Here is a 22,038-nt window from a genome sequence, read left to right as displayed (position 1 = left end):
AGGGGATGGTGGTGGTGGTGGGTGAGTTGGGAAGGATTAGAGGGGAGGGGGAAGAGGAAGTTTCGATGGATGTTGGGAGTAATTGACGAGTTTGTGATGGGTAGGAGGATGAGTGGGTTGTTTTGCGGTGCTGTTTTGACGTTTCTTTTTTGCGGTCTGGTGTTTTGGAGGAAAGAAAGGTGTCAGATGTGTGGATGAGTGTTTTAGTTTTGATCTTAGTTGTAGGAGTTTATTGTTTGATTCCTTAACATGATATTCGTTCGCGCTATCTGGACCCAAACATTCCCAACTCATTATTCAGTCAGCCCTTTAAATTCAATTTTTCTAAAATCATGGTCTTGAGGATCATAAGGCACCTTGCTGCCATTGTGTTTCCCGTTTGTTGACTTCCATCACACCACAGCCGAAGCGAAGATCAAAGATCCTCGTAAGAACTGACTTCCACATCAATCATTCATCCGGACAAGTGTAATTCAATTTAGTAAGAGAAAGGTTCCTCGTGATACCACTACCCTTAGGATCCAAGTTATGGCGAGGAAAATGACTTCTAGACAACAAGGCTTTTGTTTGTCATAAGCGAGATTTTGTTTTGGTAGGGCGAAGGGTCTTCAGCCCCCAGGGAAGGCTGGACATGCTTCTTTTTGAATGAGATAGAGATGTTTTGTGTTTTCCTGTACTTTACAGAGTGAGTTTCTAGGTTTAGCTTCTTGGTGATATCAGGAGCCGGAAGTTCTGGAGGTCGGAACCCCCTCTGAAGACCTGAAATGCTGACTCATTGCTCATCAGTGAAAGAGATGTTACATCGCTAAAACTTTGAGGCTGTTCAAAAACTCCTCTTCAAGATCGGAATGATCAACTAAGTGTTTTGGAGCTGCTGGTACAAAGAATTTGTATAGGCAGAAAAGACTTTTACAGCGAATTACTGCTGTGGTCGAGACGGAGACTTTGATGTTAGAAGCCTGTTTCAGAACGCTTCCACACTTTTGAAGTTGCATCGAGGCCATCAATTCCATGAACGCACAGAATGAAACAAACAAAGTCATCTGATGTCCTGCTTGTATGAAGACACGCAGAAGAGAAAGCCTTCGAACTCTGGGAAGTTTGCTTTCATCAACATCTGGCCGGGTTCCTTGACTTGCCCACGAACAGTGCGATATTAAGCACGCATGGAACTTACATTGCTCATCTGGAGCTTACTGCTGCCAGGCATGGCCGCGAAGACTTCTTCGCAATGGCGTCTGGTCCCAATTGCTGGCACCCGGTAGTTCTTAATTCTGTGCTGGAGCACACTTCTGGTACTGCGGCGGCGCCAACATTTCCAAAATTCCAGGCACTTCACTCTGAAAGACTGCAGCGAAAGATGCCCGATACATTTCAGTAGAACTGTGATGTGCCAAGAAGATGCCATTACATTCGAAGCAATCGTGTAGTATTGTCTTTCCGCCTATCAGTCAGACTTTGAAGGCCATAATATAATTCTGGCATGAGGCAGGTCGGCTAGGTGGATTAGTATGACTCGGGAGACCACTTCAAGTGCTGGCCTTTTTGTTGATGTAGAAAGAGTTCCACGGTCTCTTCATACTGAAATTGGAGAACCTCACAAGTATCTAGTAGTTTTGCTGGCCAACGGTGATGCATTTCCGAAGAGGCTGAGATCGTCGTCGGCAGTGGAGGAATGGAAGTGGAAGTAAGCTTCCCCGTTCCCGCTGCAGACAGACCAGACCCACTTGAATCTGGGCCCCGCGTCTGCCGTGACGGGCGGATGCCAAAGACTCATCAACCAAATTCCGCCTCAACAGCCTGCTGGCACAGCAGCAGCAACATTAACAGCGGCAATTGTTGGAAGTCATGATCATGCCCACTTTATACCCAAGACGATGAGATCATGAGGTCGCGCACAGGCTGGTAAGCTCCTGAGGCTACAGAACACTGACTGCAGTTGAGTCGAAATTATGCTAATGTCTGCCTTTACCACCAGCCAAACTTGCCGCCAGAGGAAGTTAAAATGCGACGAGATCAAGCCAGAGTGCAGCCAATGTCGAAAAGGAAACCGGCAATGCCAGCCTAGCGACGGAGTTGTGTTTCGTCACCAACAAAATGCTTCGATGAATGGAACTGGGGAAAGGGAAGAAGGCAACGGCAGGTTAGGAAGCTTCTACGCATACAAGAATACTTTCAACGAGAATAATACTTGGGTGGATGTACCGAGAACAGGTACGTAGTCATAATTGCTGTATAAAACCCAAGGGATATATGCCTGACGAGCTACCAGTCACCTTTCTCAATATCACCGATCCATATAACATGGAGCCAACTCCTGAACCTGATCGCCCTGGCTCTGTTACAGTCATCTCCCCTCGAGCAGAAGAAAAAGCTTCGGAAACCTTTTTCAGTATACCATATGATCAAGCTCCGGGTTTGGAAGCATTATCAGCGGCAGCAACAAGTACTTTCCAGTATATACAACCCTCGCCAGAATATCCACAGACTTCACCACACCAGTCCAACAAGTTGAACTTCATTCTGAATCCAACAAGACCAGAGAGTTCTTTGGGTACTTGACTCTACCGTTGAAGCCAATATATCTCAGACTAATTTTTCCTAGGCTATGCTTCTCCAGCTATTGATCCACACCTAATTGGTTCCTCACAAGTCCCTGACGAGACACCTCCTGTCGATGAACATGAAGTCGCATTTTTACTTCGACATTTTGGGGAGACCGCTGGCCAATGGTGAGTCAAATTGCAAGTGTTATTTCACCCTCAGGCTAACAACCTCAGGATGGACCTTTTCGATCTCGGTTGCTATTTTGCTCACCACGTCCCTGTTCAGTACGTACTGAGCAAGTCCATCTTCTTCTGCATTTCATTATCTCAGACCACGGAATATACCCGAGATGTGTCAAATCATTCTCATACGGAATTCTGTATTAGTAGCTAACTTCTGCTGCGAATAGAGCAAAGACCAACCCATTGCTCAGATATTCAGCCTGCGCTTATGCCGCGAAACAATTGGGCCAGGTTCGTGGTAAAAAAGCCGTTGTCGGAGGAACTGCCAGCAAGCAAGCTGACATGGAGCTCTACCCCCGGGCTGAGTCTGCCAACTGGCCCTACATCGGAGCCAAGTATTACGACAGAGCCATCTCGCTCCTCATGGAGGAACTGTCAAACTCTCGGGGCCAAGGAACTCCTATCACCCCGATGAACGGTGAGGATGCGTTCAGCCCTGCAAGCGTTCAATCATCACACGGAGGTCAACTAACACCAGGAATCAAGCGACGAAGGTTGACACGACCTCCCAGTTCGAGCCACGCGGATGAGACTCTAGCTGCGGGTGCGATACTATGTGTTTATGAATTCCTTGACCACGCTAATACCGCCTGGTCAAGGCATCTAAGCGGGACGAAATCTTTATTCGATCTCGCAGAAAAAGAAGGAATGATGCCTGTACAATCACCGACAAGCCCAGGAGCGATATCCGAACGTATCAGACCGTCCAGAGCTCGAAAGGCTGCATTCTGGAACTTTGCTCGCCAAGACTTCCTAGCTGCATGTGAGAACTACTAATATTGATTCCAGGACTTCATGCTGACGTTTTCCAGTCATCAATGAATGCCAGACTCGACTTAACACGAATGACGTCTCTATCTGGAAAGCTGCTGGACTTCAACTAGACGAACAAGGGTTTGTTCTTCCCAGCAATACCGAGGACTCGCACTTCCCGGAAAGACAAGCTGTCATGCGTGAAGACATGATCTCTAATGCCCTGATCTGGCTGATGTCCAAGATCATAAACTACATTGCGTCTGGTGACTCGGTTGATCATGTCTTCCCACAGGACCCGGCAAGCCCGTCTGGTCTCATCGGAATCAATCAAATGGTAATATTGGAGAGGTGGAAAGAATTGGAGAAAGAACTTGAGATATGGCATCATGGGCTTCCGGAGACTTTTAAGCCCTGCGCCCGTCTACCCCCTGTCACCGATGGGAGTCTTTCTCCCAATTCTGCAAGAGCCATTTTCAGTGAGATATGGTATTCTATTCCAATGTGTGCTTCCACAATGCAGTCATATCATATGGCCCGAACGATTCTTCTCGTCAACAGACCTCACGAATCTACGGCCCGTCGCAGTACATTATCGGACCGGATCCGCTCATATCGGGAAATCGAAAAGGAGGTTCGTTTTCATGTGCATGAGATTTGTGGGATTGCATTGGCTCGACCCGAGGGAAGTGTCAGAATTCATCAAGTGCAGCCGCTCTTTGTGGCAGGCCAGTGCCTTATAGAGGACCGTGAACGACAAGTCGTGCTTGACCTCCTTCGTGGAATTGAGAAAGATTTAGGCTGGGCTACAGACTACCGTGTCAAGAAACTATTGACAGAATGGGGATGGCAAGAGCCGAGTTGACCCTTTGTTGGACATACAAGTTTCACTACAGCTGGTGACTTCTGCCGGTAGTCTTCCTCAGGACAGTTTACTAAACCTTTTGCCAAGTCACCCAAAAGCGCTGCAAGAAACTAAGGTCGGCGTTTCAATTCTCATTGTCGGAGTGACTTTGTTTCAACTCCTAGATAGCTCCAAGAAAATCTACCACTCAGCTCTATCACCAACAATCTTTCGATTGTTCTTTTCAGCCTCTATATATCGCAGACTAGCTCACCAACTCCAGAATTGGGAGATGACCTGCAAATACAGCCATGTCAAGCAATAGCTGGAGACCAATACACCCACGAGGGGAAGATCTCAGCTCGGAAGAGCGATTTCAGCCAATCAGCCGCGCCGATGGCCCTCATCCCCGATCCTATGATCCACGAGGGCTGAAGAACAATCCCAACAGAGCCAAACAAACATTCAGAAGACGCGAAACCCAAAGCGATCAATATACACAAAATGCGACTGGGACGAACATCTGACACCAAAATGCCCAACACTCCAAACCGACGCAAAGCTGCCCCCACTTCGATGAACAATTCGTCGTCAACTCCGAGCGCTGGTAGATAGCCTCGTACGATTTGTCGACGCTGCACTGGTTCGACTCGACCACTGGCACCCAGATCCGACTGGAGACGAGATGGATTGGCAGCATGATGAACAGATTTTGATACCTCCACCGAACGAGACATCCACCTGGGGTCACCTATTCAAAGCTCAGGGGCAATCCGCACAAAAAACGGCGAGTGATGGCGTTTCTCTGCGATTGTCTGCCTCGAAAGGACTGCGGGCGGCTGGATCTGGGAGGGCGGAGGCCAGGTTCTGGGGAGGACTTTTCACGAGGATTCTGATATTGTCTCCGAGTATGGATTTGTCGATCCTGAGGGACTCTCTTGGAGAGAAATGGGGATCGGCTCGAGTTTCAGTAGACGTCTGTTAAGCCGAGACACTGCATCACAGCGTGCTCGATGGTCAAGCTGGAGGTTGAATTTCGGAAAACCATTGCTTTTCAAAAGTCCAAGATCACGAAGTCTTGGTACTTGTCAAACAGCTGTCCTCCTGCTGGAAGCTATCGAGGAAGTGGAAATTGCATATCGACCAAATCAAATCCTTGTTCTCCAGTTCTCCTTATCTAGAAACTTTCCTGCATATCAGGCCTCCCTGTGAGCGACAAAAGGAGAGACAGATTACCTTCCGTATACGCATGTTCTGCAACGAGAAGTTCGGGTTTAACGGAGATCAGGGTGATAACAGTATCATGATTCATTCAACCATCAAAGTTCTAACATAAATACTGTCATTTGCCTATACATACACCGTGATGCGGGTTCGCGAGGAACAAAGAAGGCGAGTACTATATTTACATATCGCTTCAAAGAATCGGAGAATTAAGCCCGCTAGTGCCCGCATCATCCCTGCAAATGCGACTCGACTTCATCCCTGGCAAACAGCGCGTTCGAGAAAACACCACCATCCTCGACGTCAACATCATCGCCGTCATATTACTTCAATCTCAACAGCACCAATCGCACAATCGACTACATCAAGGCGACCTAGCGATCCTGCTGAACCTGACAGAAAGGAAAATCACACATATACAGCTATGGCAGACTACAGCGCCCAGAAGGTACCCGACCTCAAGAAGCTCCTGAGTGAGCGCGGTCTCGTCATTTCTGGCAACAAGGCAGACCTCATCGCGCGATTGCAAGAGGATGATGCGAAGAAGAATGGCGGTGCTACTGCTTGTATGTTCATTTCTATTTGCGCTCTACCCAGCGATGCGCTCTCCCTCCATTAAGGACTACAGACTAACCTTCGGAATTAGCTGGCGCAGGAGAAGATGAAATCGACTGGGACGAGGACGATCACAAACCCGCAGCTGAAGCTACAACAGCGCCAGCAGCTGCTGCGATCGCAACTGGTGGAGTCGGGCAGGTGAAGACTCCAATTGCGGTCCCAAACCAAAAGGCTGCGATCGACCCATCGACCACGAATGACTTGAAAGTCAAGCAACCCGAACCAGCAAAGACCGAAAGTGCGCCTGCGCCAGCTGCAGATGCTGAGGGAGAGAAGGAGGTAGAGGCGAAGCCAGAGGAGCCAAAGAAGGACTACACAATCGGCCTAGGCTTGAGTGAAGCAGAGAAGGAAGCAGAGAAACGCGCCGCAAGAGCGAAGCGCTTCGCACGTCCAGAAGCGGCTGCGCCTACCAAGGAGATGACAGAAGAGGAGAAGAAACTCGAGGAGCGCGCGAAGAAGTTCGGGACAGACAAGGTCAAGGAGAAAGAGGTCGTTGAGGATATCGTGAAGGGACTGAACAGTGCGCTGCCAGAGCGGAAGTTGAAGAGGGATCGAGGAGGAGAAGGCGCGCAAGGTAGACAGGCCAAGCGACAGACACCGGACAGGAGGACGGAGGCTCCAAGACGAGGCGGTGGTGGCGGTGGGCAGGGTCAGAGAGGTGGTGGACGAGGTGGAGAGCGAAAGACTGGAGGTGCAGCTGCTGGGCAGGGCCTAAAGAAGATCACCGATGATCCGGAGGAGAGAGCTAAGGCTGAGGCGCGGGCAAAGAGATTTGCTGCTGCAAAGTGATGCTCCTAGACGGAGATTACTCTCATATGCTTTCGGGGGTCGCGGCAGCTGTCATCTTTTTCGGAAATTCAGGAAGGGCAACGAATCAAAAAATTCGACTGAAGCTAGAAATGTAATTCGCAGATTCATTACCACATCACCTCATTTCTCGTCGCCACATGGGTCCTTCCGAATCGGGCATTAAAAAGCGATACAGACACATGGGAACTGGATTACGTCGGGTCCGGATTTCGCTAGCGGATGTGTACAAATATGGTTATACAAAATGAAGAATCTGCAACAACCAATCTCACTCGGTTAAGAGTGTGGGAAATGACCTTCTAGGAATATCGACATTAGACTTTCGTCTAGAGGTGATTTGAGAACCTTGATTTTGCGTCGGCCAAGTGGTTTTGACACAAACATGCCTTTTCTTGCGATCTCAGATATTACCTCATCAATGAAGTGTCTCAGTATTAAATCTTGTTTTTCTGAGAGACGAACTTGCCTCGTGCATACATCTACCTCCATGTATGGACGTGATGGCAAGGGACCATGCGCGTCACACATTCAACCTTCCAGAAGTTTAATTTTCCTTTGTTTTGTTTTCGTTTTGCACTTTTGCACCCTTCTGTTACCGACTCTTAATTCTTTCCACTCCGTTCTCGGCCAGCAGCGCAAGCTTGCCTATCCTTGCAAGTTCTCCAATCTGTTGATACTGTAGACTAGTAAGCTGGATGTTATGACAGGGAATTGATTGATGTCTGGTTGCTAGTCCGGCTGTCTTCCGCCCGTTCCGCCCGACGAACTGGTTGTATTATGAGAGTTGAAGGAAGCGGAGCAGGTTGCCAGGGTCGTATCACATTGGTGAAACGCGGGAGGGTGGCATGGTTATTGTGTGGTATGATATGGTAGCTGTGATGGATTGGGATGGGTGGGATGGAGTTGTGGCTTGAATGTTTACTTTGGGGAGGAAAGGGAAGGGTGGGGTTAATGGCTTGGAGTATTCAGTCGAATGGTGCTGGAGTGTGTTATTATTTGGTTGAGTTTGAGATCATGGCCAGAGTGGGATCTGGTCGAGAGTGGACGCGAGAACATATGTTTGTAGGGGAGTTGAGGAGGGCGTCTTAACACAAGGTCTTGCGAAGTGCAAGCCTCACAAGTATATGTGTGTGAGAGGTAGCAAGCAATGGCCTCAACAAAGGTTCGCGATAGGTTCGTCTCAGTGGATCAGCGTTCTTTTCTTTGGGTCTGAATATGGCGATGGAGTTTATCACAGACAAACGTCAAACCCATGGCTCCCTCGCATGAGGGCCAGTTAGGATTTGGAGAGTACGGACGAAGGTTAGATTTCGGACTTCTTATCAGAATCGTCTGTAAAGGACTATGCGGGCAATGGCATTGCATGACGAACTGGAAGTTTCTATCTCAGAGATGTCTCAATCACCTCACCCCGCAGCTCAGAAGGGGAATCTCCACCGATGAAGAAACTGTCGTCACATCACAAAGTGGAGATAGAGATCGCCATGTCCAGAAGAAGAAAGAAGCTTTGATCTTCCACTCCAGACTCTTCTGGCGCTTACTTATCTGGCCATCACACATCGATCTCGATTCTCGAACCTTACCCCGGACACTACGGGCACAGGACGGCGGCAGGCCCTATCTCGGAGAGATGTGTAAGACAAACGGGACGGAATATTCGCTTGCGGAAGCCTTATGTCTTGGTGTCGAGTTACCGCGGATGACGGACTCTTGTCACTGGGTGAGAGTGGGATGGGGTGCGGTCCCGATCCAGTAATCGCGGGGAAAGCTAGGCATTGTCACGCTAGAAACATGTGAGAGGGGAAGTCTTGCCGAATGAGCGAGTGATTGAGGTTGCTTTCTGCATGTGGAGAATGATGGCAGAGCATTTCGTGTGCACATGAAACATGTGCCCAGATGGATTTCGGAAGTCTTGTCCGAGGAGGAACTGCACGATAGAGAGGAAAATGCTTCGGTAATGGGATGAAAAATTACATGAGCTGATGTTAATTGAAGTCTGGCACTGGGGACGACGAAGATCGTAACTGGCTTGCTCGAGAGCCAATGAGTGTCACTGTGGACTGTTGGTTGGATATGGAGAATACTCGTGTCGGATTGTTTCCATCAGGCAAAACATATGTCGGAAGTTCGAAACAGACACCCGGAAATCTTGTGCAATATAGGTGTGGAGGCACGTCTTTTCATGGGGAATGTTCGTTTCTTGAATGTTTTGTTTTGCTCGGGCAAGTTGCCAACAATATTGCTTTTGACAGAGCTGATATGACGGAGTGTTGAAACGGTGTTGGTTTGAAAGCTGGAGAAAGACCCAGATTTGGTCTTTAGATGTTCACAGGAGCATTCCAGTCTGTGTGTGCATGAGTGAGTATCACCCTGGACTTATGGTAGTGCTTGTTGTTGATATGATTTGATGTTGCGATCCCGATACTGCGCATTGCAGCTTGTTGTTGTGTCGCCAGGTTCAATAATCCGAGACGAGCAGGTTCTGGGGAGCGATATTACTTGCCGATGTCTTCTGCTTGAGGTCTGAGCAGAATGGGAGAGTGAGTGAGTCTTGCTTCAAAAGTGGAGGGAGCGGTCCTCCCTCTTGCTGGGTTGTTAAGCGAGAATTGATAGCGACGATGGTGACATCCATCGATTGTCGTCGTCTTCGCTGAAGACATGAATCATCTTCCTTGACGACGCCCATCATACAGCTAGAGTAGACGCCATTCTTGCATGCAGCAGCGTTGGATGCAACACATCCAAAATCATGGCTGGCGGGGACCAAGGCTCTCTTCCCCTAGCCGTCCGGCTAAAATGTCATGGCTTCAGATTGATACATCACTTCTCCAATTCCTCTCAACTCCCAACTCCCAACATTATTCTGGATTTTCGAACCGACGAGGCTTTACACCAAGCGGCAGGTGCGGAAACTTACAGAAATTCATCATGGTCATGGTTTGCGGGGATCCAAGTTTCCGAATTCCCCTCGGGTAGGGTGAGGATTCGTCAAAAGGGCTCTCGCGAATGAGAAGCGAGAAGTCGACTTTGATGTTCTAATAGGCTCGAAAGTCTCCCACGATGGACCTTGTTGAACCAACGCCGCAGATGTGGGCCTTACATAACAATTAGTCCTGGTCTTGGCTGCTTTTGACTACACTCCAGGCGGCTTGCTCGTTTAGAGCTGTGAAAGTAAAGCTTCGCGTCAGCTCTCAATCAAAGCCTTGGTGTGAAAGGAATGGACGTCTGTGGGTGAGAAAGCCACAAATGAGATCCAAGAAGCAGTTAGTCAGCCTTTTCGATTGCGAGTCGTGGGTCCGAAAAGGATTCTGTATTTGCAAATGGGAAGAAGAGGATGATTTAAGCTCCTTTCATAGGCGCAAAAGATTGAGTTCTTACTGCTGACACGAGAGGGCGAGATACAGGCGCCGGATAGCACTACATCCAAACTGAGATCTCATCCTTGCTCGGACTGGCGACTTTCTCGTCCGAAGATGCAGCCATGATATCCTGTGCGGCAAGGTGGTGGATCTGGAATCTTTCGAACGACCATTCGAAGCACATGAGACCAGGATGAGGACACCCTCTCGTCGTCACGTTATTTGCATCAACCCCAAGCGAAAGAGTTTCTGCAAGCCACACTGGCTGCACGGTGACCAATGAGCTGCTTGAAAGCCCTGTTGATCGTCAAACGGCCATGCTGATTTCCTCCGAAGCGTCCACACCTCAGGCGCATCGCTAAAAAAGGCTCTAAAGGGCATGATGTGCTCGCTTCATATCTTGACAGCTCTACCTCAATTTTGATCAGGATCAGGATCATGATTCCAAAGGCAAGAGTTCAGATTTTGCCTCGCTGCCACGTCAACGAGCATTGTCGATACTGCCGATGAAGTTCGGAGTCGCCATTCGGTCAAGATCCTCGGCTTCCTGGGATTCACGGGTGTGGCGAAGGCTGTGCATAAATGCATGCAATGCACCCGCCACAATCGCCATTGCGACAACGCAGAGGTGCCTCTCCGCTAATTCTGCGCGCTTCAGCTCGCCTGGGACCTGATCACGAAGATTCCAAGAAATGGGACTGTCGGGATGAGTCAGGTGGTGGGCTGAATGCGAAGGACGATTTGTGAGAGGCAGGCTCGGTGTACAGTGAGAGCATTCTATTTGGCACCTAACAAAACACGTACATCAGATCCTGTAGATTGTCGATGCTGCTGCACAGAGGATCGTAGATCGATTGACTGGTGCGATATCACGCTGCACGGCATCAAATCAACGGCTGTTGTGTTAACAAGCCGAACCGGGTATTAGTGATCCCTGTCACTACTTTGAGTGCCTGCTGCTCTCGAAATTACCAACATTGACGTCCGTGGCTCCAGGCTGCGAGTTTCCTCTTCCGAATTGACAGAAAGGAGATGCCCATCTGGCAGACACGATTGGCAGAAGGTTAGAAAGAGTTTGTGCCAAACGGGTAGGGAGAAACATGAGGTCCGCGATCAGAGTTCGGGGGGCTTCAGGGGCTGGCTCAGGATTAAGCGAGGCGCTGGGAGCAAAAATTTCATCAAAATGGTTGGATGAGAATCTTTGGCTCTTCACCAATGAACACACAGAGAAGTCGAATTTTTGGTTCATGGTTATTTTCGTGTGACTCCAAGTGCAAAAAACGGTCGAATGAAGCACCAGATGGCTGGAAGTGTCCCCACTGTTGAGGATTGTCGTCTGTTTACGGGTCTGGCCGTCCTTCAGGGACATGGTAAGTAGGCTCTCCAGAGGACTCCAGCCTTCAAAGGAGGAAAGATAGGCACAGACAGGGCCGGCTGGAGTGAACCCTGATCTGACTTTGACCTGAGCGTGAGAGGGGACGATGCGGCCCGCAGGTGGCCGTGGGCATAATTCATGGCACAGCGCGGCAGCAAATGGCATGCTTGTGCTACAGGTCAGGAGGTCGATTTGCGGTGATGTACCTTGGTATCGCTGAAAGCTGGCGGCCCGGAGATACACGACGGTGAGAGGTCACGACCAGATCAGGGCTCGGCACATGACTATAGACGCAGTGCCGCAGCGCTTGTCGCAAGTTTGTGTTGTCTATTTCAGGGCACATGCACATGCACACTGCTCAAGCCGATGCAGGCCACTTCATGCGATGACTGGGCTTTTGCTGTCTATCCTACTGATCAGTCCTACCTCCGTACTTAGTTTAGTACCGTACTACTACCAACAGTAGTAGCGTCGGACTCGGGAGGGAGGGATCTTTGGGATGGAAGGATTTGACGCTTCCCAGTAGTAGTCCCAGTGCGGATCCAGATTTCCCAAGGGCCAAGGCAAAGGACGTGGACAGGTGGACCTCCCCGAGCGCCCGTTGACCCCACTATGGGCGATCAGGACTTAGCCGCCCAGCACTGATTCGAGAGCTAGCAACGCCACCAAGTCTCGTTTGCCCAACATCAAAAATCCTCCCCATCCGGCCTCCTGCTTCTCACTTACACCGCTCGACGAATGGATTTCCTCCTATGGCCTTGCCCTCCTCTCATAGGTCTCAATGCCATGCAGTCCTCGCAGAAGCCTGCAGCAGCGTTGCAGAGACGCGCAGGCTGGCGCAGCACCTGCTTTTTTGTGCGCGTCTTGCGTGTGAGTGAGTTGATCGTACCGTTGTCCGCTGCGTTCTTGCTTTTTGATGCATGCTTTCTGCGTGCCCGCCAGTTTGGATGACTAGCCCTGTCCGTTTGTCTACTTTGCCCGGCTGTTCTACAGTACTCCTATCCAGACATACTGGCCTGGCTCGTGGATCTTTTCCTTTTCCAACAGCTTCTATTCCAGGTTTAGGCTCAGGCTTAAACTCTCTCTCCGGCGATTCCAGAGGCAGAGACACGGCCTTCCAGCGGACCCGCATGACTGGGACTGCTGCACTCTGCACGATATCGCTGGGATCTGGAAGAGATTCAAGTCCAGTCGACTGCTTCTCAACGCCACAAGCAAATATACCTCCCCCCAGCCCTGATACCAGTCTTGGTAGTCACGGCACTCACGCTCCACTCGTCTCCACGGTGGAGCGGCCCTAAAGTTGACTCCATATCTCAGCAATGGATCAGCTCTCCCTGGGATTCCCATCTACGCCCTCTGATACCTCCATCGTCATCCATCAAACTTTGTCTCAACAAGAGGCTTGCGCTGCTAAGAGACAAGCGCCTTGCCAATCTACCAACTAAATCCTCGTTTCCGCTTTACGGCACGCACGATTGCTAGTCCCCACATTCTAGCTTTCGACCGTTCCGCATCCAGCGCGACCCTTAACAACAGCATCACATCCACTTTCCTCCTTTTCTACTGTTTATACTGTTGATCTACTGCCCAAGCGTAATTGTCACTTTTGTTCCTAGTTCCATTTCATCGCAGCACATATTCAGTAAACCCTGGCGGTACCGTCTGTTTACATTACGCAACACTGGGAACTTTCGCCTGCGAGAACGGAACATTGGCCACCACATATAATTCGAGGCGAACTTTCGGACGACACGGAAATATATTGCCATAATAGCCAAGTATACTTTCTTTTGTTCTAGAGACTCTGTCCTCGCGGACAACAAAAGTTCTTGTTGCAGATCCTGGACGTAAGTTCTCGTCTAAATCGCGATTGTTGACTTTCGAGCGCTCACAGAATGCAGATACTCCTACTCGTATAAATACCTCATTTTTCGCGGATTTCTCCAAGGAATGTCGAATATACACCAATACCGTACATTATAGCAGTTGGATTCACAGCACAAAACTGGCAAGATCATGCGAAGTCTGAAGGAACATAATGGCATCATATAAATCAGGGTTCGACCCACCTACTAGGCCAGGTGACTTGCCTCGAGGGAGAAGACTTGGAGCATACATGCAGGCTGGAGCGGCGGGATCGCCCGTGAAGGATCGGAGGGAGGCAGATATTGCACATCTCTCGGGACAGATGGAATCCAAAAGAGTGGTTGTGCCATCGACCAGGACACCGCAGACAGGACTACCGAGGCCGAGCATGCGCGAACCTTCGCCAAGTACAAGGAGGCCAGCGAGACCAGAGAGGCCAGAAAGACCGGAACGGCCGAAGGGTATCACAGCATCAAGTTTTGGCTTCGGCAGGGCTGCGAATAAGGCAGCAGCCGAGAGGGTTCAGCCCGAGCTGAAAGGCAAATCATCTCGCAATGTACTACGGAGGAAGCCTTCGTCAATTTCACAGGTATCAAATGCCCGATCGGGTATGGAGAGAGCAGGATCTTCGTCGCCAACGAAATGGGCACAAACATCAGCCGAACAACGTCCAAGTATTGACGCTTCGATGAGGTCAACAGAGGCTTATAATGAAATATTTACGAGAACAAGAGCCAGAGCTCCTCCAGTCAAGGACTCGCCACCCATAATCCCGGAACTGGATAGGTACCGCAACAGACCGGACAACTTGGCGCCTCAAACAAGAGTTCTTGCAGACTTACAACCAAAGTTGTCTACTCATGACCTGCCTCCACCGACTCCTCTTCTATCTGGAACACCGGTTCACTCTGGTGGAAGTAGCCATCACCGATACAGTGGATACAGTGGAAGTGGATATTCTGGAAGTGGATATAGTGCCAGTCCATCAACTAGATTCTCCGAATCTCCAGGACCTGGAACTTATAGCCGAGATACGACCCCTACCTCCATGTCATCCCAGTCTCCAGGTATAATCGCGCCCCTAAAGGCTACTACCCCAAGACTTCGGCAAGGAAGCCCTGCTCTATCGAGACCTCCTGTCACGAGCGTCACAAGAAGAAGAGCTGCGAGCATTCCGAACGAGGGCGAAGTAGGTGGACTAGTCGATCAGCATGGCCTTCCATCGTTACGAGAATCATTAACATCGTCATCGTCGAATTCGACTGTCAAAGGAGAGGGTAAGACTAAGGAGAAAAAGAAAAAGAAGAGATTGTCTCCACTACCACCGAGTCCACCGCCACGAAAATCGTCTCAGAAGTTCAAAAAGTCTCAATCCGAGGAGCAGGAGTCTCCTTCCAAATCATCTCAAGCACTCGCTAAACCAGTAATGACCTCCGCAGAGTCGTCACCTGCCAAATCACGAGCCGTACAACCCTCCGCTCCTGCTCCGAAACTTGCCCGCCCACCAATACGGCCAAGTAGAGAAGGCCTCCCTGATCTCCAAACTCAACTAGGCGAGTCGATGGCAGTGATCCAGAGTAATTTGGCTGGAATCAATTTCTCACCAGACAGAAGGAGAAGTGCACTTCCCAGAAGTGCCGTTACGTCGCCTCCACTTGGTCCCCGCTCTCAACAATCAAGCCGACTTCCGTCAAGAAATCCTTCGCCTGTGCCCGTCCAGCCATCTCCGCGAGAAGCAACACCTGCTCCTTCTGGACTCGGTATCATTCCAACTCTGAAGCCTCAGCAAAACCCATCGTCATCAAGAGGTACAGTCAGTCGCACTCCAAGTCCAAGTCTGGCAAGTTCGAAGCCTCGTTTCGGGTTGTTCGGGCGCCGCACAAAGACTGCGCCTGAGTTACCGACCGTTGAAACGAAGGAGAAGGTACTTCGCAAGGGACCTGTAGCCGGAACTGGACACGAAGGATATGGCCGATATGGTCCACGAGGAAGAAGTAGCAGTGCTGGAGGTCTGGCCAGAGCTCGGGACAGAAGCATGAGTGGAGCAAGTTCATCCCAGGAAAGCGTTGCCAGTACTCGTGCTCATGACCCTTTCTTGCTTGAACGCATGAGCCCTGTAATCATCGCTGGGGGAGGCGAAATCATCGAAAACCGCAACGCCAGCTCTGAGCTGTCTCGATCAGAAAGCAATACCAGCCTCCTACTTGGTAGACCTAGCATGGATTCAAAAGGTTCGTCGAATCTTGGTCAAGAGGTTTCTAGGACTACATTATGGCCGTCAGCGTTACCCAAGGAACCGACAAAGCGAGCTTCGGCTATCGCAATACCTAAAGGCCGTCGACCGTCCGACAGCAGCGACGATGGCATTGGTAAAAGTTCTTTGGCTTTCCGGCGATCTATTCAGAACTCAAGTAGCACGTTGAATCTCCCTCGACCTCTCAAATTCGCTGGTGGTGCATCACCGTCGATTACAAGCTTGGACGCCAGCATCATGTCAGACGAATCTCAATTGGACAAGAACCCAGAGGTCGAGAAGGCACGCAAACTTCAAATGACAAAGCCTAAGAAGCTGGAGAAGCGGCCAAGGTCACCGCGGAAGTGGAATTTCTTCCATCGATCACAACCAAACCCAAAACCGGAACCTCGACCTCCGCTCCAAGTCACTGTTGCAAAATCTGTGCCCAAGTCCGCTGCAATACCACATTATGCAATGCTTGATTCCTCTGATGAGCAGCAAGAACTAGAAGCTTTCGATCTGGAAGATATCCTTCGTGATGCCGACGTTATAAGCCTGTCGAACGAAGAGCTTGATTTACTACAGTTTGGAGAGATTAAAGAAGACCACCATCCGACCGATGACGTTCAATTTGATATGGTTTCTCCTCTGGAGGAAGAGGCTACACCGATCTTTTCCTCCCCAGAGCCTATTAAGCTTACACCTGAGATACCGCAGACTGAATTGCATCTGGTCAAGGAGACAGCACCAACGCGTCCAAGTCGATTGCCACAAGTTGGACGCATACCCAAGGTCATCTCAGCTAGGCCAGAGGCGACCTCACCGAAATCATTCTCACGACCATTTGCTCGTCTAAGCACTGCTCAGCCGCTTCTATTGCCACAAGTCGTCGATAAGAATTCTGTTGGCCTAGGTCCTAGCCCTCCCAAGCCATCGACACCAGAGCCAGTCGAAACCAGATTGCCCTATTACGATATGGAAGATGTATCACGACAAAGCTCTGGTGAGTCCAGGTCGGAGAGCACAAGAGCCAGTCATCAAGATTTTCTTGCATTCTCCCCCCGGAAGAATTCAGAGGCTACTACGAGTAGCTCTGGTGGTCTTAGCCTCGTTGGAATCACTGCTGTTATTCCTGAAGCCGATGCTGAGCTAGAGGAAGACGAAGTATGGGATGAATACGATGACTTGATCGAGAACGACGATACTATCAAGGTACCTGTGTCAGCAACATCATCACACGGAGTTCCGTTCCAATACGAGAGCTATGAAAGTCGTCGGATGAGGAAGAGCAAGGTGCAAGCTAAGGAGTCTCCTACCTTGACCTCGGCACCACCGATCAAGGAGCAGGTTGTCGAAGTACCAGAGCGACGCTCAGCCCTTACATCCTCCAGTGTATACAGCGGGGACATGAGTGCGCGGTTGAGAGATGCTCTGAACACTATCCCAACACCGACGACGCCGATGTCATTCACAGACTTCTTTTCTGGGTATGGAGATCGAAATAACTCTGTTCACGGCGAATCCGCCCAAAGACCTCGTCGTGGTTCGCAAAGCAGCTCAAGAAAATCAACATCATCAAGCAGCCATTCGCGTTCCATTTCAGGGCTTCGAACAATCTCCGAACAGGAGAGTAGCTCTCCTATCTCGCAGGTTAACCTTCGTGTGGGATCAATGACAGTCAGCAAGTGGTTGACTTTCGGACACGTTCTCTTCAGTCCTGCCAGAGAGGAAATAATGCAGCTCGAGGGGCCAACGAAACGCCATTCGATCCTGGTCATCGATGGCCTTGGTAATGGTGCGTCCCATTTCCTACCGCATGATACTTCAAGAAGCTAACATATCCCTCCCAGATGATTGGTCCTTTTATGCTGCAGAAACCTATCCAAACTCAACTTTCTACAACCTCTCGCCCACTCGTCCACTTTCCAACTCCCAGAGAACATCCGGGAGCACATCATTTCCGCTCACCCCGCCGAACCACCGTCAGATCCAATACCTCTCCACATCCCATAAGTTCCCTTTTCCGTCATCTACCTTTGACGTTGTCGTCTTCCGATTTCCTACTGCCATGTCTGAGGCATCCTACCGCAACATCGTCGCAGAGTCCAAACGCGTACTCAAGTCAGGTGGGTATCTCGAGATGGCTATCCTAGATTTGGACATGATGAACATGGGTAATCGTGCTCGTCGAGCGGTCCGCGGCCTCAAAGTCAAGATGCAAGTCGCAGATCCGAGTATCAGTCTCGCCAGCGCAAGCGACACCGTCCTTCGCATCGTCGGTAAGCGTGGGTTCAGCGACATCAAGAGCTGCAACGTTGGTGTTCCCGTTGCGTCAAACATTCCTGCTGCCTCCAAAGATACTTCCCATCGCGGGAGCACCAGCAGCAAAGGGAAAGAACGCGAACATGGCCATAAGGAGGAAATCAGCCTAGCAGACATGATGAAGGACGAGTCTCGCGCCGGGGACGAGAGTATCACCAAGATGGTTGCTAAAGTCGGACGATGGTGGTATACACGCTGCTACGAGATGGCTGTTATTCCCGATGGTGACTTAGCCCGGAGTATCTTCAATGATGGCTCTTTGCTTTCGGAGAGCGAGAAGTGGAATGCGAGCTTCAAACTGGTGGTTGCGTACGCGCAGAAACCTGTCGTCGGGCGGAGGAGGACGGCCAGTGTCTAGTCCTTCATCTCTTTTACCTCTCTTTATGTTTGACCCTGATCCTTGGATCGTTTCTTGCCGATTCATTTGGATACCGGTCGTTTGGCATTTGCATTTAGCGGTCTGCTGCATAGCGAGGAGGACATCATTTCTGGTCTGGTCTGGTATGATCTTATAAATCTTGTCAAAGACGGAAAGATATCAAGGGCGCGAGCCCGTGGTGCATCATTTTCCTATCTGCCTATTATTTACATACAGGCTTACATTCTCATCTGTTCCCTTCTTTTGCGGTCACGGGTTGGCATTTCATCATACATATCACATCATATCATCGCAGTCTGGTCATTGCTTTAATGGTTTAAAATTGGGGGGGTTTGTTTTTTTGTGGGAGGATACGGATAGGTTTGCAATGAGGGGTTGGATATATGCGATGATGATTATGATGGGATGAGAGACGCTCTTTATGTTTTGCTTTTAGTGAGCGAGCGAGCGATCTGTTGTTGTTTTACGTTTTGAGATCGATAGATACCCACTTACTTTACTCAATACGTACTTAATGTTAAGTATAGACCTGAATCTATTACAAATATGACTCAAATACACGCCGAGAATTCTTGTATGTTCGAGGCTCTTCATGCAAGGTCCCAGCACCCACGGCCTGCATCTTCCAAATCCACTGATCAGCCCTCCCTTCACCGCATCAATAAGCCAACTCACCAAATCCCTCTGTAATCGAGAATCTTGGGACATTGCTTCCTGCTTGAAATGTGTTGGGCATAAAGTTCTGCTTTTTAAATACTCTGTGGGGAACAGATGAGTTTGTTTATTTTGCATTATGTTAAGCGAGGGCAGCAGGAAATCCGTCTCACTCCCATCAGTTCTAACTTTATCGTCAATTTACAAGGTCACCAAAGGATGAAAATCTTCGCGAATATTGTCTCTCTTATTTCAAATAACAGGAGTCAACAGAATGAGATCACGCATCGGTAATAAAAAACCTTGACCGGGCATTTTTCCGTGTTCGAGGAAGCTATGCTCTGGCTTTGATCAAGTCCGCAGCCTACTCATCTCCGTCAGTGTCGATCATCAATTTGCAGTGTAGTCTTTACAACTCGCCTTTTCAGCAACGGCATAAACAGTCGACTGCATCGTCGCTCCAACAATCAACGGCATGATACTAGCATCCACAACACTAAGACCCTCCACGCCATACACTCTCAACTCTTCGTCAACAACACCTCCAAGCTCTAACGGCATTTTAGGACATGTTCCAACAGGATGGTACTGACTCGGATCGAGCGTCTTCTTCAAGAACTCTTCGATATCAGCGTCAGACGTCACGTTTGCTCCAGGTTTCGTCTCCACAGGTGTCAATCTCTTCATAGCTCCTTGACTACCATAGTATGCTCTGATGCCTTTGAACAGAGCCACAGCTACACGCAGGTCAACAGGATTTGATAGCATGCGATAATCGACCAGCGGTTCTCCGTTCGGATCTGACGGGTCTAGGTGGACTGTTCCTCGGCTTAGTGGATGAATATTGAACACCCACTGATCTGCTACGCCGAACGGATTACCGCCTAATCCCATTTGAAGCCATGCAGTATTCTTGGAGCGTGCTGCCGCTGCCATAAGTTTGAGCTGAGCGCGGTATCCAGCAACGATTGTTGGATGTGTTCCCAGGGACAAGATGCTTGCCGGATCGAGAGACTCGATTTCCGATGCAATGGAAGAGTACGTAGTGGGCGCTATCACCGGGAGACCGACTTGGGCTAGAGCAGCTCCTCCTCCTTGCGAGATTGAGTATGGGCCTGAGGACGTCAGCATGATCTTGGGAATTGGAGCCGAGAAGCAGTGGACCTGTGCGATTGGCTTCCCATAGCTCCAGCGCCCAAGAGGCGAATGTTTTATTATTGAGCAACGATGCTCTGTTGGGAAGAACGGGAGTTGTGACTGTAATATCACATCAGTAAACGCATATCACAGCTACCTAGTGGCAGGCTCACAATTGTATCCCACTGTAAACCACGAATGATCCTGGAAGTTTGAGCCTACGCCGGGGAGATCCATTAAAAGCGAAATGTTTGCAGCCTTCAACACGTCTCTCGGCCCAATGCCACTCAACTGCAAAATCTGAGGTGTATGAATCGCTCCAGCAGCCAGAATAATCTCTTTTGATGCTTTCACGATCCTGGTCGACGAACTGTTAGTCCGGGAAACGATCTTCACGCTTGTCGCCATTATCTCCAACCTAGTCTGACGAAAATTAATCTTGGCAACTTTATGTCCCGTGAGGATCGCATAATTGGTCCTGTTCTGCACAGGGTCCCAGTGTGCTGTTCGCGCGTAGGACCGCGTCTCAGTGATTGGATCTTTGGACGAGGGGATCCAGACGATTCCTGCTTTGCCTTCTGAGCCGTCTCGTGGGTAGGTGATCCCTGGGAAAGCTTTCCAAGCTTCATACATGATCTCTGTATATGAGTCAGTGCTTTTCTGAGTTTTACTCGGGGAGTCCTGAGATACTGGTAGGAGGATACTGATAATCGCCGTAGCTGGCCAAGACAGGACCGTTGCCTCCCCATGCTTCTTTGATGTCGTATGTTATATTAAATTCCTCAGCGAGTTTCGGATCAGGCGGGTTGAAAGTTACGCTCTATCCTTTCGATCAGTCATCTTCTCCTCTCAGGATTCAAATTCAGCATCCGTACCTTCTTGAAATACGGCAAAATACCCTTCCAACCCCAATTCGAATCTTCGCCTCCAAGAGCGGCCCATCGGTCATAGTCCTCAGATGTACCGCGCATGAATGCCTGAGCATTGATGGCAGATCCACCTCCGACAACACAACCAATGCCAACTAACTGTTTCTTGGTACCAACAGATGTGATGTTATACATCAAAGACTCAGGAGATACATCTATTGGATTGATTGGGTCATACGGCAGGGTGGGAATATCTGAGAAGTAGCCGTACTCAACAACCAATACGGAGTCTATATGACTACAAATTAGTGGCAAGAAACACCAAAAGAGAGATCACGAACATTTACCACTCTCGGTGAGACGATCAGCAAGTGTTAATCCGGAAGTTCCACCGCCAATTACGACATAATCGTAAGACGAGCGGAGTCCGCCAGAGTGAGATAGGTGTTGAGCGTGGTGAACCGAACTTGGATATGCACAAATACTATGCACCAAAATCAAAAGGGACACAACTCGAGGAAAATTTTTCATGACTGTTGGATCATTTGGGGTCACGATACCACTGGTGTAAGAAGATAAAGTTTGGAAAGCAAAGAGAATGAAGTTGAAGGGTTCTTTAACTACGCGGGGTCATCGCTAGGTCACACAATGCTTACTGAACAGACAGGGGAGTGCTTTCTCGCAGCCAGTTCAAATGCCCAGCCCTATGAGAGAGAGAGAAGATCTGCCTAAAGAGCTCACGAAGATCAAGCGGATTAGATCGCTTCTATGAACGAATTGGATCCTCACATCTGACGATG

At 49.5% G+C, this 22,038-nt stretch overlaps 5 protein-coding genes across 5 annotated transcripts; 4 read left to right on the top strand and 1 right to left on the bottom strand.

The window, feature by feature from the left end:
- Positions 1-2,105: 2,105 nt before the first annotated feature.
- ONS95_002576 (uncharacterized protein) lies at positions 2,106-4,407 on the top strand (the record flags this gene model as incomplete). The annotated part of the gene is made up of 6 exons (XM_058495838.1): positions 2,106-2,214; positions 2,273-2,554; positions 2,606-2,732; positions 2,781-2,831; positions 2,957-3,552; positions 3,602-4,407. The coding sequence occupies 6 exons, from the start codon at positions 2,106-2,108 to the stop codon at positions 4,405-4,407; spliced, it is 1,971 nt and encodes a 656-aa protein (XP_058354566.1).
- Positions 4,408-5,752: 1,345 nt separating this feature from the next.
- On the top strand, positions 5,753-7,017 carry ONS95_002575 (uncharacterized protein; the record flags this gene model as incomplete). Its single annotated transcript, XM_058495837.1, has 2 exons — positions 5,753-6,176; positions 6,257-7,017. The coding sequence occupies 2 exons, from the start codon at positions 5,753-5,755 to the stop codon at positions 7,015-7,017; spliced, it is 1,185 nt and encodes a 394-aa protein (XP_058354565.1).
- Positions 7,018-8,078: 1,061 nt separating this feature from the next.
- Positions 8,079-11,999, top strand: ONS95_002574 (uncharacterized protein). The gene is made up of 2 exons (XM_058495836.1): positions 8,079-10,301; positions 10,443-11,999. The coding sequence occupies exon 1, from the start codon at positions 8,291-8,293 to the stop codon at positions 8,792-8,794; it is 504 nt and encodes a 167-aa protein (XP_058354564.1). The 5' UTR covers positions 8,079-8,290; the 3' UTR covers positions 8,795-10,301; positions 10,443-11,999.
- A 210-nt stretch (positions 12,000-12,209) lies between these two features.
- On the top strand, positions 12,210-19,128 carry ONS95_002573 (uncharacterized protein). The gene is made up of 3 exons (XM_058495835.1): positions 12,210-13,622; positions 13,677-17,672; positions 17,728-19,128. Exons 2-3 carry the CDS (start codon positions 13,814-13,816, stop codon positions 18,555-18,557), a joined length of 4,689 nt encoding a protein of 1,562 aa, XP_058354563.1. The 5' UTR covers positions 12,210-13,622; positions 13,677-13,813; the 3' UTR covers positions 18,558-19,128.
- Positions 19,129-19,343: 215 nt separating this feature from the next.
- ONS95_002572 (uncharacterized protein) lies at positions 19,344-21,780 on the bottom strand. The gene is made up of 7 exons (XM_058495834.1): positions 21,580-21,780; positions 21,245-21,528; positions 21,060-21,189; positions 20,543-21,007; positions 20,397-20,489; positions 19,653-20,347; positions 19,344-19,596 (listed from the first exon to the last, which is right to left on the bottom strand). The coding sequence occupies exons 1-7, from the start codon at positions 21,767-21,769 to the stop codon at positions 19,567-19,569; spliced, it is 1,887 nt and encodes a 628-aa protein (XP_058354562.1). The 5' UTR covers positions 21,770-21,780; the 3' UTR covers positions 19,344-19,566.
- Between the last annotated feature and the right edge of the window lie 258 nt (positions 21,781-22,038).

The sequence above is a fragment of the Cadophora gregata genome (assembly GCF_030347475.1).
Source record: "Cadophora gregata isolate MNR1 chromosome Unknown scaffold_11, whole genome shotgun sequence".
Classification (NCBI taxonomy): Eukaryota; Fungi; Ascomycota; class Leotiomycetes; order Helotiales; family Ploettnerulaceae; genus Cadophora; species Cadophora gregata.
This window is presented reverse-complemented; position numbering and strand designations above follow the sequence as displayed.